General features: G+C 38.2%; 2 protein-coding genes across 11 annotated transcripts; both read left to right on the top strand.

Annotated features, from left to right (window-relative positions):
• The first annotated feature begins 689 nt into the window (after window positions 1-689).
• On the top strand, window positions 690-6850 carry LOC132846462 (C-C chemokine receptor type 4-like). 10 transcript variants are annotated; one of them, XM_060871242.1, is made up of 5 exons: window positions 690-742; window positions 3120-3322; window positions 4790-4863; window positions 5492-5606; window positions 5735-6850. In XM_060871242.1, the coding sequence occupies exons 4-5, from the start codon at window positions 5585-5587 to the stop codon at window positions 6778-6780; spliced, it is 1068 nt and encodes a 355-aa protein (XP_060727225.1). In that variant the 5' UTR covers window positions 690-742; window positions 3120-3322; window positions 4790-4863; window positions 5492-5584; the 3' UTR covers window positions 6781-6850. The 10 variants fall into 10 exon arrangements, with proteins under 10 accessions (XP_060727225.1, XP_060727227.1, XP_060727230.1 ...); XM_060871244.1 differs by having other exon boundaries at window positions 5495-5606; XM_060871247.1 differs by lacking the exon at window positions 4790-4863.
• A 3713-nt stretch (window positions 6851-10563) lies between these two features.
• LOC132845424 (C-C chemokine receptor type 1-like) lies at window positions 10564-12764 on the top strand. Its single transcript, XM_060869388.1, has 2 exons — window positions 10564-10649; window positions 11230-12764. Exons 1-2 carry the CDS (start codon window positions 10631-10633, stop codon window positions 12243-12245), a joined length of 1035 nt encoding a protein of 344 aa, XP_060725371.1. The 5' UTR covers window positions 10564-10630; the 3' UTR covers window positions 12246-12764.
• Window positions 12765-13238: the final 474 nt, after the last annotated feature.

A 13238-nucleotide genomic window follows, 5' to 3' on the forward strand; every position in this document is an offset into this window, starting at 1 on the left:
TTTATTAATTTATTTTACGGTCCCTCATAATTATTACCCAAATCTCGCTCTCTGTGCTGCACATTTTACGGAGGAAAGCTTTTAACTATTAAATTATTATAAATTATTAAATTATATTAAATTTAAATTATATTAAATTATAAATGATTAAATTATTATTATTACTAAAACTATTAACACATTATGCATAATTTTGGTACTAGCTTATTACACTTACCTTCTGTATTTCTTTGCAGCAGATGTTTTCCTCTTTTTGCACAGTTATTACATGTAGCTACACCTAATAAAATAATATTTTTTTTTAAATAAAAAAGGTTCTTGAATACACTTTTGTTAATAGACAAACACTTATTGTTGTAAATTAGTAAACTATTATAATTAGTACAATTAAATAACAACGTCTCTAAAAAGTAGGAGACAACAACAACAAAAAAAAAACCATAACAGTCTGAAACGTCGTTTAACAGCCGGTTCTTGAACAGGTTCTGCTCGATCATCTTCACTAAAATTGTCTGGGTCCGATTCGGGATCAAATTGGTATGTTTTTATTGACGTCATTGTTTCTAATGCCACCAAAGCACAGACTACTGGTAAAGGTAAGGGGCGTGACGTAGCGAATCACAACACACTGGGCCACAGCTAACCAATCAAAGCCCATTGCTATTTTTGAGGGCGTGGCTTCATAGAACCCGGAATCCATCAGACCGTTTTACAAGGAGAGACAGAGAAGTGTAGAATAAAGGTAAAATATATGAAAAATAATGCAATTTTAAAAAAACACACAATCACAATCAAGCCTTCGAAAAAACGTGTTTTACAACCCCTTTAACATTTTGTTTGTACTACAACTCTGGTAATAAGAATAGTGACATTTCACTGCTTTTGGTTGCGTCTTTGTGGTTTTCAGCCGATTAACGTTATAGATCAGTGTTAATCCGCGCGGCTCCAAGCTTTAATATGCGGCTCGCATGGCAGTAAATAATACGATGATATGATCATGTGGTTGAAATTTATTTTTCATTTAAATAACATTAAAAACAATCAGGGAAGCATAGAAAAACGAATGTGCTCTATTACAAATAATAATATATATTTATATACATTATTTGACTCGTCACTGACTCACTGCGTTCTGCGCAATAGCCAGTTTTTGGCGGCCTGTCAGAAGCTAGTTTGTGTTTCATGCTAGTTAACAACTTGTGTTTACTGAACACACACGGACTAAAAAATGGATCGATTTCTTATCAAACAATCCTGTGCACAAAATGAACAGCAACAAAGCAATGTGACAGTGACAAAAGAGGTAACTGATGGGGAGCATTGCGTCATCCGCAACTCGAAGTCTGAATAACTTGGCATACTTTGCGGTGAAAGTGACTCTCTTATTGACTTTGTCCTATCAGTGTGGCTCACATGGGAAAAAATAGTGAAAACCACTGCTCTAGATAAACGCCTCCAGCTCTGGCTGCGCGTGCACGCTGCGCGTCCCTGTGCTTCTCCGTAGAGCGCGCGGACGTGCGTAACGTAATCTAGGAGCAGTGATTCACCAAACCTCCCTTACTGCAGTCACACACGTTTCTTCTGATTTTATTTTGTAGTAACGAGTAACGAAGACGTTTAGTGGAAATATAACGGGGGGGGGGGGGCACGGTGGCCTAGTGGTTAGCACGTTTGCCTCACACATCCAGGGTCGGGGTTTGATTCCCGCCTCCACCTTGTGTGTGTGGAGTTTGCATGTTCTCCCCGTGCCTCAGGGGTTTCCTCCGGGTACTCCGGTTTCCTCCCCGGTCCAAAGACATGCATGGTAGGTTGATTGGCATCTCAGGAAAATTGTCCCTAGTGTGTGATTGTGTGAGTGAATGTGTGTGTGTGTGTGTGTGTGTGTGTGTGTGTGTGTGTGTGCCTGGCGATGGGTTGGCACTCCGTCCAGGGTGTATCCTGCCTTGATGCCCAATGACACCTGAGATCACAGGCTCCCTGTGACCCGAGGTAGTTCGGATAAGCGGTAGAAGATGAATGAATGAATAACGCAGTAAAGGTGTACATTTTATCTCGGAAATGTAGTGGAGTAAAAGTGAAAGTTGACATAAATTTAAATAGCGAAGTAAAGTACAGATATGTGACATTTCTACTTAAGTACAGTAACAAAGTATTTGTACTCCGTTACATTACAAAACTGTTAATGCTGAACAACAACTGATGTTGTAGTAAAAGTGTATAAAAGCCAAACTTGAAATATACTCGGTGTGCATTCTAGTGTAGACAAGCTCAGTGCATGTGATACTCTGTGTGCATCAGAGGACAAACGCAAGCTTACACTTGGAGTGTTTCTTGGTTTGTTACGTATAATCTTTGCATTCTAATAACTTTTACTTTTTCTAATACTGTTTGATTATTTGAATGAGATTTTATTTGTAATTTTCTTTTATTTATCTTTACATATATTACACACATCTATCTGTATTACACTACTTTTCATAAAAACAAGGCCTCCTATTGTGAGGACCCTGAAAAGACAAAAAGGTCTAAGTCTGACTCCTTTATATAAAGATCCAAATAATAGATTAGGTAGAAGAACCTGAAGAGGAGCCTTTGTTAGGAGACCGACGGACTTTGAAGGACGTCCTGCGTTCAAGGGAAGACCAAATATGATAGTTGATCTTGTGTTTTCAAAACTAACCCGTGCAAACTAGGACACATCCTTTACTGGGATTGTGGAAGGGTTTCCTATGCAATCTGAAAACAAGTGTCACTAAGGGACACGTACGTCAGTATACATTACTTCAAGATGCATCTCTTCTGGCACCTACTGTAGGTGGTGGAATTAACTTATACATATACAAATTCCTAAACCATCACCTCCTCAGTCTGTTCATCTGCTCATAAAAAGATAAATTTCTATACACTTTGTCCATGAATGTTTTTTATTAACTACCAACTAAGGTGCATTAATCGGAGTAGTTTTTAAACTACTCCGATTAATGCACCTTAAAGGATGACCTTTAGAATCTTCTTCACGTCTTTCCAGAGCATTGTGGGATTCACTGGAATCCCAAAAGGTCTAACATGTCAGATATTTTGGGAGTTTCTAATCCTACCATTAAGTCCTTCTCTGACAGTGAGCTGAAGTTCCTTGGCTTAATTATTCATCTGTCAGCTGTTTGCACATCATCCCCCCTCATGGGTGTGGCGTCTCAGAAGAAACATAAGGCTGTCAGACTCTTTCTGGGAAGTTTCTTTCCTCTTCTGGAGACAACATCGTCATCTAAGATCCAGTTCAGTTCCCACATAAACTGAACTTAATCCTTTTTAGACCCTGCTAGTAAGTAAGCTTCTACATTTCGTTCAGTGTTATTAAGGTTTCATGTTTTATTTGACTCATTTCATTATTATGCAGGTCAGGAAACGTGTTTTTATTTATTTGTACTACATTTGTGGTTAAGTGACTAAAAGAGGATGCAAAGATCTGTAATTGAAAAAAAAAAAAGATCCCGAATCATTTACTGTAATCCGTAAAAGAATATTTTGGTGTCTGGTGTTTAGTGAACTGCTATCTTTGTAACCTAACACTATTGATCCTTCTCAAATTTTATCTTCAGGAACAGCCAGAGAAAGGGAAAAGATTCTCTTCACCATTAATAAACATGGTTTGTGAATAAAAGGATCGAAAAGAGAAGAAAATTAATTTGACAGATTGTAAATGAATCCCAATTTGATAATAGGGCTGTGTTTTGATGAACTATGTAATTTGCAAATGATATGCAAATTAACTTTATAATTTTTATTTTTATTCTTAACTATTGTACTAATAGTATATCAGGTTTATTGACTGTTTAGTTGTAGAATTCAACACATACCTTTCCTTAAACTAAGGGTGCACCGATCCGATATTTTGGATCGATATCGACACCGATTTAAGCATTTTGAGTGGATCCGGTATCGGTGGTGTGTGACCGATCATAATCCGATACCCGTGGTCATGGGCCATCGGAACCATTATATGTGGGTGGGACAGGACACACCCACTTTTTAAGATCAATAATAATGGACCCACCCACTTTTCCCTCTCTATTCAGCGCATATGTCTTTTTTTCTATCCATTCTGCTAATAAATTAAACTCCATTCCGTGTTTTACCTACAGCATTGAACATGTCGCTCATTTGGGTGCAAGGTTTACTGTTTAATACATTTTGCATTGTGTTTCAAAAGCTCTAATTTAAGATTCACTTTAAAATATTGCCTTTTCTTCAGAAAATAATTTAATTTAATAATTGCAGTATTGTGCGGTTAGTAATGTGTGCTGTATGTTTCTTTTCCGCCTCCTACTGGGGTTTTATGGTACTGCGCTATATTTTGCTGTTTGCTTCCGGTTTTTCTCAGTGAACGCAGTCGAGAAGTACGTGCACGCGGTTCCTATCAGTTATTGATTCTGTCGTTCATACCTTGGAAATATATGTCTTTTTACATAAAAGAATTGAGAAGAACAATCACCAGTAAAGTTATTAAAGTTATGAAGACTGCTTTCTGGAGTTCTTTTTTGAAAGTGTACGCTATCTGTTAAGCCTTTGCTCAAGCTACGTAATTGGTCAGAACAGAATAAGTATATATGGTTTAGATTGTTATACCACTAACTGTTAAAAGTACTGTTTGTTACTGCATTAATACTTTTTTAAAGGTTTCTTGTGTTTTCATTTTTCATCCAGTAATATGGGCATTTTTGTATTTCTTTGCCAGAAACAAATAAATCTTAATAACTAAGCGAGTTGTTTACATTCTTTATTTTTATAGGTAGAAAAGAACACAGATATCGGATCGGTATCGGCTGATACTGGTATCGGAATTGGATCGGAAGAGAAAAAGTGGTATCGGTGCATCCCTACTTAAAACAGAGAAATTTTAGTAATTTGCAGTGTTATTATATCATTTCTCTGTCTAGATAATCGTTCGTTTATCCATCAATCTATTAATCTGTCTAATTATTTACAAGTCCAACGTATATCTATTAAAGGTGTTCACTATTAAAATAAAATTGAATAACATAAAACTTTTTTTTTTTTGCTAAATTGCAAATAATTAGCTAGTAGCTATGTACAAGTATATATATATAACCCTAATCCTAATATATATATATATATATATATATATATATATATATATATATATATATATATATATGTATAATTATATATATAATGGCTTAATATGGCAAAACATTACTAATTTACTGAAACACTCCATGCTAACAAAACCTTTATTCTCTAGCACCTGCATTCAATCCTGTGAAATATGTCATTTAACTATTCATTATTTCTTTCTCTTTAAATGAAAGCACTGAGGATGAGGACATAATGCATCTAGGGCTCTCCTGAGTTAATTTCAGGGGCCCCCTTATTAATTATACATGCTAACACAAAGGTATAATAAATGTAGGATGTTGCTGACTACTGCATTTGTGTAGGTTTACAGTTCATTGTAATGCATGACTTTCAGCAGGATAAAGCTCCACCTCACAGCTCCACATTTTCATATGCATGCAGCGACTTACACAACCTGATTTCACAGGCAACGATCAACTCAGGAGTCATGACAGAGGTATATAACACAAGTAAGTGCAATTTTCCCTTTAGCCTTTTTGGTAGCATTAGCTATGTTTAAATCTTTTTGGTATTGACTATTGGATTGAACTTGATCTAACATTGCTATTAAGGCCATTTTACTTTCTTTCACAAACAGCCGAAAACTACAAAGACTACAACAACCTAGGTCAAGAGAACAATAACCAGTTGTGCATAAACGACAATGTAAGGTCATTCAGCCGAATCTTCCTGCCCACCCTCTACAGCGTTGTCTTCATTGTGGGCTTAATTGGAAATAGCCTGGTAATGTCTGTGTTGGTCAAGTATCATAAAGGGTCAAACGTGACAAATCTGTGCCTATTCAACCTGGCGCTTTTAGATATCCTCTTCCTCCTGTCATTACCTTTCTGGGCTCATTATGCTGCCATCACAGAGTGGGTCTTTGGGAGCTTCATGTGCCATGCAGTGACGGCGCTCTACACGCTGGGATTTTATGGAAGCGTCTTCTTCATGATCCTCATGACCGTACACCGCTACAACATTACTGTTCATGCCCGTAACTCCCACTTCTCCAAGCAGTGGTCTGTCAGAGCTAGCTTATTGCTGGTTTTGTTTATGTGGACACTCAGTTTGGGAGCTTCTCTGCCAAACATAATATTTGCCAAAGTGGCAAGTAAATCAAATGTATTGACATGCAAAGAGGAATATCCAGAAAAGGCATGGAGGTTATTCTCTTACATTGAGCTGAATGTTTTAGGCTTTATTGTTCCTCTCTCAGTCATGGTGTTCTGTTACTCTCATATCATCCCTGTCTTGATGGCCATGAAAACTCAGAAGAAACACAAAGCTGTCAGGCTAATCTTTGTCTTGGTCACAGTGTTCCTCCTCTTCTGGATGCCGTACAACTTCGTCATCTTCCTGAACTTCCTGCATCAGTTGGGTTACATGAACAACTGTCAGCAGCACAAGGACCTGAACATGGCTATGCAGTGGGTGGAAACCATAGCGTTCTGTCACTGCTGCCTCAACCCCATCATCTACGCCTTTGTTGGGGAGAAATTCAGGAATTCAACTCTCAAAATCCTGAAACAGTGGTTTCCTCTTTGCTTTGGTCGGTACTCAGCAACTGCCAAGCAGTTCTCAGAGAGGAAGAGCTTTATGTCCTTACGCACCCTAGAAAATTCCAGCTCAAAGGTTGTGTAGCTCGAATTGGGCAAAATCAAAACTGCACTGCCATCACTTCTTAGTTATGACTAATATATTTGTGAATCAATTTGTAAAAAATCTGCAGTTGTTTTCTCCTTTTTCAAAAGAAATTTTAATTGTTATTATTTTTCCTTCGTAGTTAATGACATTTTTTTGTTTTGTTTATTCTCGTGCTGCCAAGATGTCAAGTGGAGCCACTGTTGAAATCCCCGTCAATCATTTTCTAAAAAAATGCACATTTATTATTTATAGTTTAACGTTGTTCTGTTCCTGTTATCACTTAAATTATAGTAGCTGGAAACATTTCTTTGCTCAACAAATGTTCTTTGAAAGTCTGCTTTCATTTCAAATATCCAGAATAGGTAACAAAAACTAGCTCATAGCTCATTTAGCTTTAACAAAGGCATGTATCTGAGTTTCTTTGCTGCTTTGCCTACAAACCCGGATGTTTTATAGACATGCTAACATAATCACACCACTGCGTTGTAAAAAATGCATTAAATACTGCTTATAATTTTGCATATGCAAATACAAAGTGGGGCTGTCTATAATAACAGCCCACATAAACAGCCTGTACTATAAGACTGTGGCTTATTTTACTTTTCCAGCTAACTTTATTTGCATTCTGTGACCCCTGTTTGTAATTGAAATGTTAGTTTGAATGTGATCCACATGAGACATTAAAGCTTTCTGCATGAATCTACCTGACCCTAAAGTGTCATATTTTATAAGTTAATATACATTTTATAAGTGTTTAGAATACTAATCAAGTGATATGAGATTGTGTAACTGTTATATCTACTGTATGTAGCCTATTTGTGACCAAACCTCCGCTTCACGTCAGTCTTCAGCTTTGGCACTACTGTTTCCAGTGTGCACTTATATTTAACCACTGATTACATAATCGAATACTCATGAAAAGTGCTTCCTAATAAATTAAATCTGTGGAGATAATGGCCAATAATGCGTATACATTTCTTACAGCATGAAATCCTCATAAACTTATTCTCCCTAAGTGACAATTTACTTACATGTTTTTAACAGGAAGATGTTGAGGAAAGAGTTCAGATCTCTACTGAAACATCTTTTTTGTCAGTATTAAGAATTCATTCATTCATTCATTCATTCATTCATCTTCTACCGCTTATCCGAACTACCTCGGGTCACGGGGAGCCTGTGCCCATCTCAGACGTCATCGGGCATCAAGGCAGGATACACCCTGGACGGAGTGCCAACCCATCACAGGGCGCACACACACACACACTCATTCACTCACGCAATCACACACTACGGACAATTTTCCAGAGATGCCAATCAACCTACCATGCATGTCTTTGGACCGGGGGAGGAAACCGGAGTACCCGGAGGAAACCCCCGAGGCACGGGGAGAACATGCAAACTCCACACACACAAGGTGGAGGTGGGAATCGAACCCCCAACCCTGGAGGTGTGAGGCGAACGTGCTAACTACTAAGCCACCGTGACCCCCCAGTATTAAGAATTTTTGTAATAAAAATAGTCTAAATAAGAAGTATATCTCGTATTTAGGTTCGAGATGAAGTCTGAAACGTCTATGGAGTTAAACAGTATATAATGTGTCATTTCACCAGAATTAAGCTTAAGAAAGGTGAGATAATGTAAACAGGAATTGTTAATGTCACACTGGTTCAAGTGAATGCTTTATTTCTTGGATGATCACAGTTGTGCCTTGGGTGCAAGGATGGCTCTGCTGAGATTGATTTCAACGCTTGAATGTAATGGGGAGACCAGGGATGGTTGTGGCATAAGGTTCCAAGTTTTAAATCTTCACAGGAACTCAGAAATGGAAGATGTTATGATCTCCAAGACTCTTTCCAGTGCTGGTCATGCAGCCAAAACAGTAATAGGGCTAGAAATGCCTTGGTCCTGGAGGTAAACAAGAACTCTTTTACCATTCTAACAGAGCTTCAGAAGTCCACCATAATATCTATGGGAGAAACTGCAACAAGAACAACTATCTTTATCAGATGATCTCTCCAATAAAAACATCTACATCGGATAATCAAGGACGGATAATCAGAAATAGATCAGTACGTAATGCTAAATGGAAGTCGCTACTAATAAAAAAATCAATGTAGCAGGCACTTAAAGGGATCCGAGAGCATTAAGAAAAAAAGATTCTGTGGTCTGATGAAACCAAAATTGTTTTGAACAAGTCGAAAAGTCTTTAAGTTGAGATTTCCACCTCCGGAAATCTCAGCACCGCAACTCATCACAAAACAGCTTACAAAAGCCTTCTTTCCCTCTTGATAGAGAAGACATGGTTCTGAGATTTCCAGCAAAAAGACAAAATAGTTATTGCAGATAGATTCATTTTTTCCATTTTATTTTTATTTGTGCATATTTTGTGTACTTTATATGCTTCCCTCCCCGATTTCAAACTAATTCTATATGTACTATTTCAGAAAACAATCATGTATTTTCTACCAATGACTGCAGTGTGAAAGTATGTAATAACATTATACATTATAATAAAGGTTAAATCGCAAGTGTAAATATTTGTTTCTTGCTTTACGCTGTATGATTGTAATGTCCTATTTTTTGCACAGTATAATTGTATAAGGAGTCTCTGTTTCCTTGCACAGTAAGATTGACATTTCATTCATTCATTCATCTTCTACCGCTTATCTGAACTACCTCGGGTCACGGGGAGCCTGTGCCTATCTCAGGCGTCATCGGGCATCAAGGCAGGATACACCCTGGACGGAGTGCCAACCCATCACAGGACACACACACACTCTCATTCACTCACGCAATCACACACTACGGACAATTTTCCAGAGATGCCAATCAACCTACCATGCATGTCTTTGGACCGGGGGAGGAAACCAGAGTACCTGGAGGAAACCCCCGAGGCACGGGGAGAACATGCAAACTCCACACACACAAGGTGGAGGTGGAAATCGAACCCCCAACCATGGAGGTGTGAGGCGAACGTGCCCCCTAAGATTGACATTTCACCCTATTTATATATGAGGAAATTAATGGGAAGTGTTTAATGGAAAAACAACTAAAACTAGAACAACTAAAATAAAGGATTAGACTATGGCAATATAGGACAATGCATGGGGAAATCAATAGAAACACTAAACTGACTTATACTGCAAATATACAAAATGCTGCGGCCAGAATGATTAAGTCAGACAAGAAAACAGACCATGTTACACCTTTATTGAGATCATTAAATTGGCTGCCAGGTCAGTATAGAGTACACTACAAGATTGTTGTTCTGATTTTTAAAGCACTACATAATTTGGCGCCACCATATCTTTCAGATTTATTGTCGGTATACACCCCGTCTAGGTCGTTAAGATCAGAAAACCAAAATCTTCTTGTGACTGTGTCGCTGGTTGTGTTTAAGGCTTTGTTAAAAACCTTTATTAGAGGTAGCATGGGGGGCAGTCTGAGGTGGCTCGGCCTTTGTGTTTTTTGCTAGTGATAAGGAAAAACTTTTACAAACATTTAAAAATTTTGGTAGGATTAAATTAGCAATTTAACAATCAGCACTCCATGGTAAGTATTTTCTCCCATATCTTTAGTAAACCCTTAGACAAGGCAATGCAGTCAAAGCAGTTTCATCCTGTCCACTCATTTCTAATTGTCAGTTTAATAAATGCATATTCGTCCCTTTTCGTTCCAAGTAGATGCTTGTTTTTGCACGTCTCTGGCTAGTTCTCATGTGAGACTAACAAAAATCTGCACCTCAGGGAATCATAGTTCAGCCTCTTTTATATAGCCTGCCATATCCCATTTACAGTCACTCTGCTTTCACAGTCACTCTGAAATTACTCGGAAAGACGTGGAAACGATGCGCTCCAACATCACAAGTAGGTAGAATTTTTTATGACGGTTTGGTGGCCATTAATGGCTGCTCCTGTAATTAGCAATAGTAGGTGTACAGTAGGTTTTTTTTCTTCCTCTGTCTTTTCAAAGGAAGAATTTAATGACTTAACTGCACTTTTACAATTTCCTTTTCTTCTTTTCTGGAGAAGAAGTTAATAGAACAAAAAAAAGTGAACTTGTGTGCTCTTTCATCCCTTTAAAATGATCAGTAATTATATTTCTGGAAAAACATAAAGAAAGTATTTAAACTCATGGTAACGTTGCTATTTGTTAGAATTTGTAAATGGAAAAAATGGGGTTTTCCGGTGAATCCTGTTACGGTTCAGGTTACAAAAATGGTCGCTGTAGACTACGCCTCCTTCTAGTTTAAATTTTGAAACGAATAATTTGATAACTAATAAAAATAATGACATTGCATTTCATCTCTGTCATTTCTGCAGCAGTAAGTTTGTCAGCTTATTACATTTGAGAAAAGGCAACTGAAGATACATAAACACATATAAACCTGTTAGCCTATTGCTGCTTTTGTATTTATTGTCATTTTTTTTTTAAATCCATAAACAGCTAAGGACTTTCCTGCTTACAACCTATTTCCAGATGAAGTGTACACACCCTGCAACACCAACATAAAGGCTTTTAGCCAAGTCTTCCTCCCTACACTCTACAGCATTGTCTTCATCGTGGGGTTCATCGGCAACTGCCTGGTTGTTTGTGTCCTGGTCAAGTTCCACAAAAGGTCCAACATGTCAGATGTGTGTCTCTTCAACCTGACGCTTTCAGACCTCCTCTTCCTTCTCTCATTACCTTTCTGGGCTCATTACGCCCTCACCAGTCAGTGGACCTTCGGGAGCTTCATGTGCCGTACAGTGACGGTGTTCTACATGCTGGGATTCTATGGAAGCATCTTCTTCATGATCCTTATGACCATTGAGCGCTACAGTGTCATTGTCCACACCCAGACCTCCCTGTTCTCTAAGCACCGGTCTGTCAGAGCTAGCATAGCCCTGGTTTTGTTTATGTGGACACTTAGCCTGGGAGCTTCTCTGCCCACCGTCATTTGGGCACAAGTGAACAATAAATCAGAAGAATGGACATGCAGTGTGGAATATCCAGAAGGAACAGAGTGGAGGTCTTTTTCTTACATGGAGTTGAACATCCTTGGTTTAATTATTCCTCTGTCAGTGATGGTGTTCTGCTACTCACGCATCATCCCTATCTTAATGGCCATGAAGTCTCAGAAGAAACACAGAGCTGTCAGGCTCATGCTGGTCTTGGTCAGTGTTTTCTTCCTCTTCTGGACACCTTACAACATCGTCATCTTCCTGAAGTTCCTGCAGTATTTGGGTTACATGCACACTTGTGAGTGGGATCAAGACCTGAACATGGCTATGCAGTGGGTGGAAACCATAGCGTTCTGTCACTGCTGCATCAACCCCATCATCTACGCCTTTGTGGGGCAGAGATTCAGGAAGTTATTTTTAAGGATCCTTAAAGAGTGGTTTCCTTGTTGCTTTGGTCGCATTAGAACAACTGCCACTGAGTTATGCCAGAGAATGTCCACTATGCAAACTCACCAGTAACTTCCTGCTTAATGGCATGATCAAAAGTGTAATCTTTATTTAATCATTAACATGTATATCAATTTGTTAAAAAATTTATTCTTTGTGTTTTTTTGTCCAATCATTTGCACAGTGTAATGCTGATACCACAAGAATTATTCTCTTACATTGTTACTAGAAAATAATCACCCTTGTGTGTTGAGAGAAGCACAAACATTGTATTACACAATTAAATGTTTGTGCTTGTGATCGAACACGCAATTAGATTCGTTTCTAGTTTGCTTTTCTTATGAATGTGTTTCATGCCACACAAGTTGACATACAGTAATGACATCACTGTATCCCAACATTGTTTAACACCGTCATCATAAGATGATGGCCTGCGTAAATACACAGTTAAGGCTTTCTCAGGAGCAGCCCAAGGCAATCGTAGCATCTACATGATCCATTATGCATTAATCAACACCTTTAATCATTCTTCTGGAAATGTATATATTCACCTGTAATTGAGCTGTTGAATAAACATGACTTGGGAATCGGTCTGTTGATGGTTAGTGCAGTCCTGGTCCAGGAATAAAGTGTGCAGTGCATTGTGTGTAACCTCCCATAGATGTACGCCATTGTTGCCCGGATCAGATTTAAAACACTGATGCTTGCCACCATGCTTGGTCAGATCCTTTAGCACTGTTTAACTGATCCCAACATCTCTCAGGATACAAAATAGTTCTGCATCAAGACATCTCTGTTCTGACTCCTAGGTTTTATAATGACAAGTGAAGAACCACTGAAATACTTAAAAGGCTTACAAACCATCGTATACTCATGTGAGCGGGCAATGAGATTCTAAATAATCAGGTGTCGTGTCACTATAAAAGCCATTGGAATAAATAGCTCTAAATAAAACACATGCAGAGAACAACTGGGAAACCTGAGAAAGTTTAAGTCTGGAAAGAGATTGTTAACAGTTGAGCCAAGAATCATTAGATGTGGGGACTTACAGTATGAGGGCTTGGT

Source organism: Tachysurus vachellii, chromosome 5 (assembly GCF_030014155.1).
Source record: "Tachysurus vachellii isolate PV-2020 chromosome 5, HZAU_Pvac_v1, whole genome shotgun sequence".
NCBI classification, from domain to species: domain Eukaryota; kingdom Metazoa; phylum Chordata; class Actinopteri; order Siluriformes; family Bagridae; genus Tachysurus; species Tachysurus vachellii.

Coding starts and splice junctions, on each gene's coding strand:
- LOC132846462 (XM_060871237.1), top strand. CDS start 5,477: ATGCATGACTTTCAGCAGGATAAAGCTCCACCTCACAGCTCCACATTT. Junction 5,607..5,734: donor GACAGAGGTATATAACACAA/GTAAGTGCAATT, acceptor TTTCACAAACAG/CCGAAAACTACAAAGACTAC.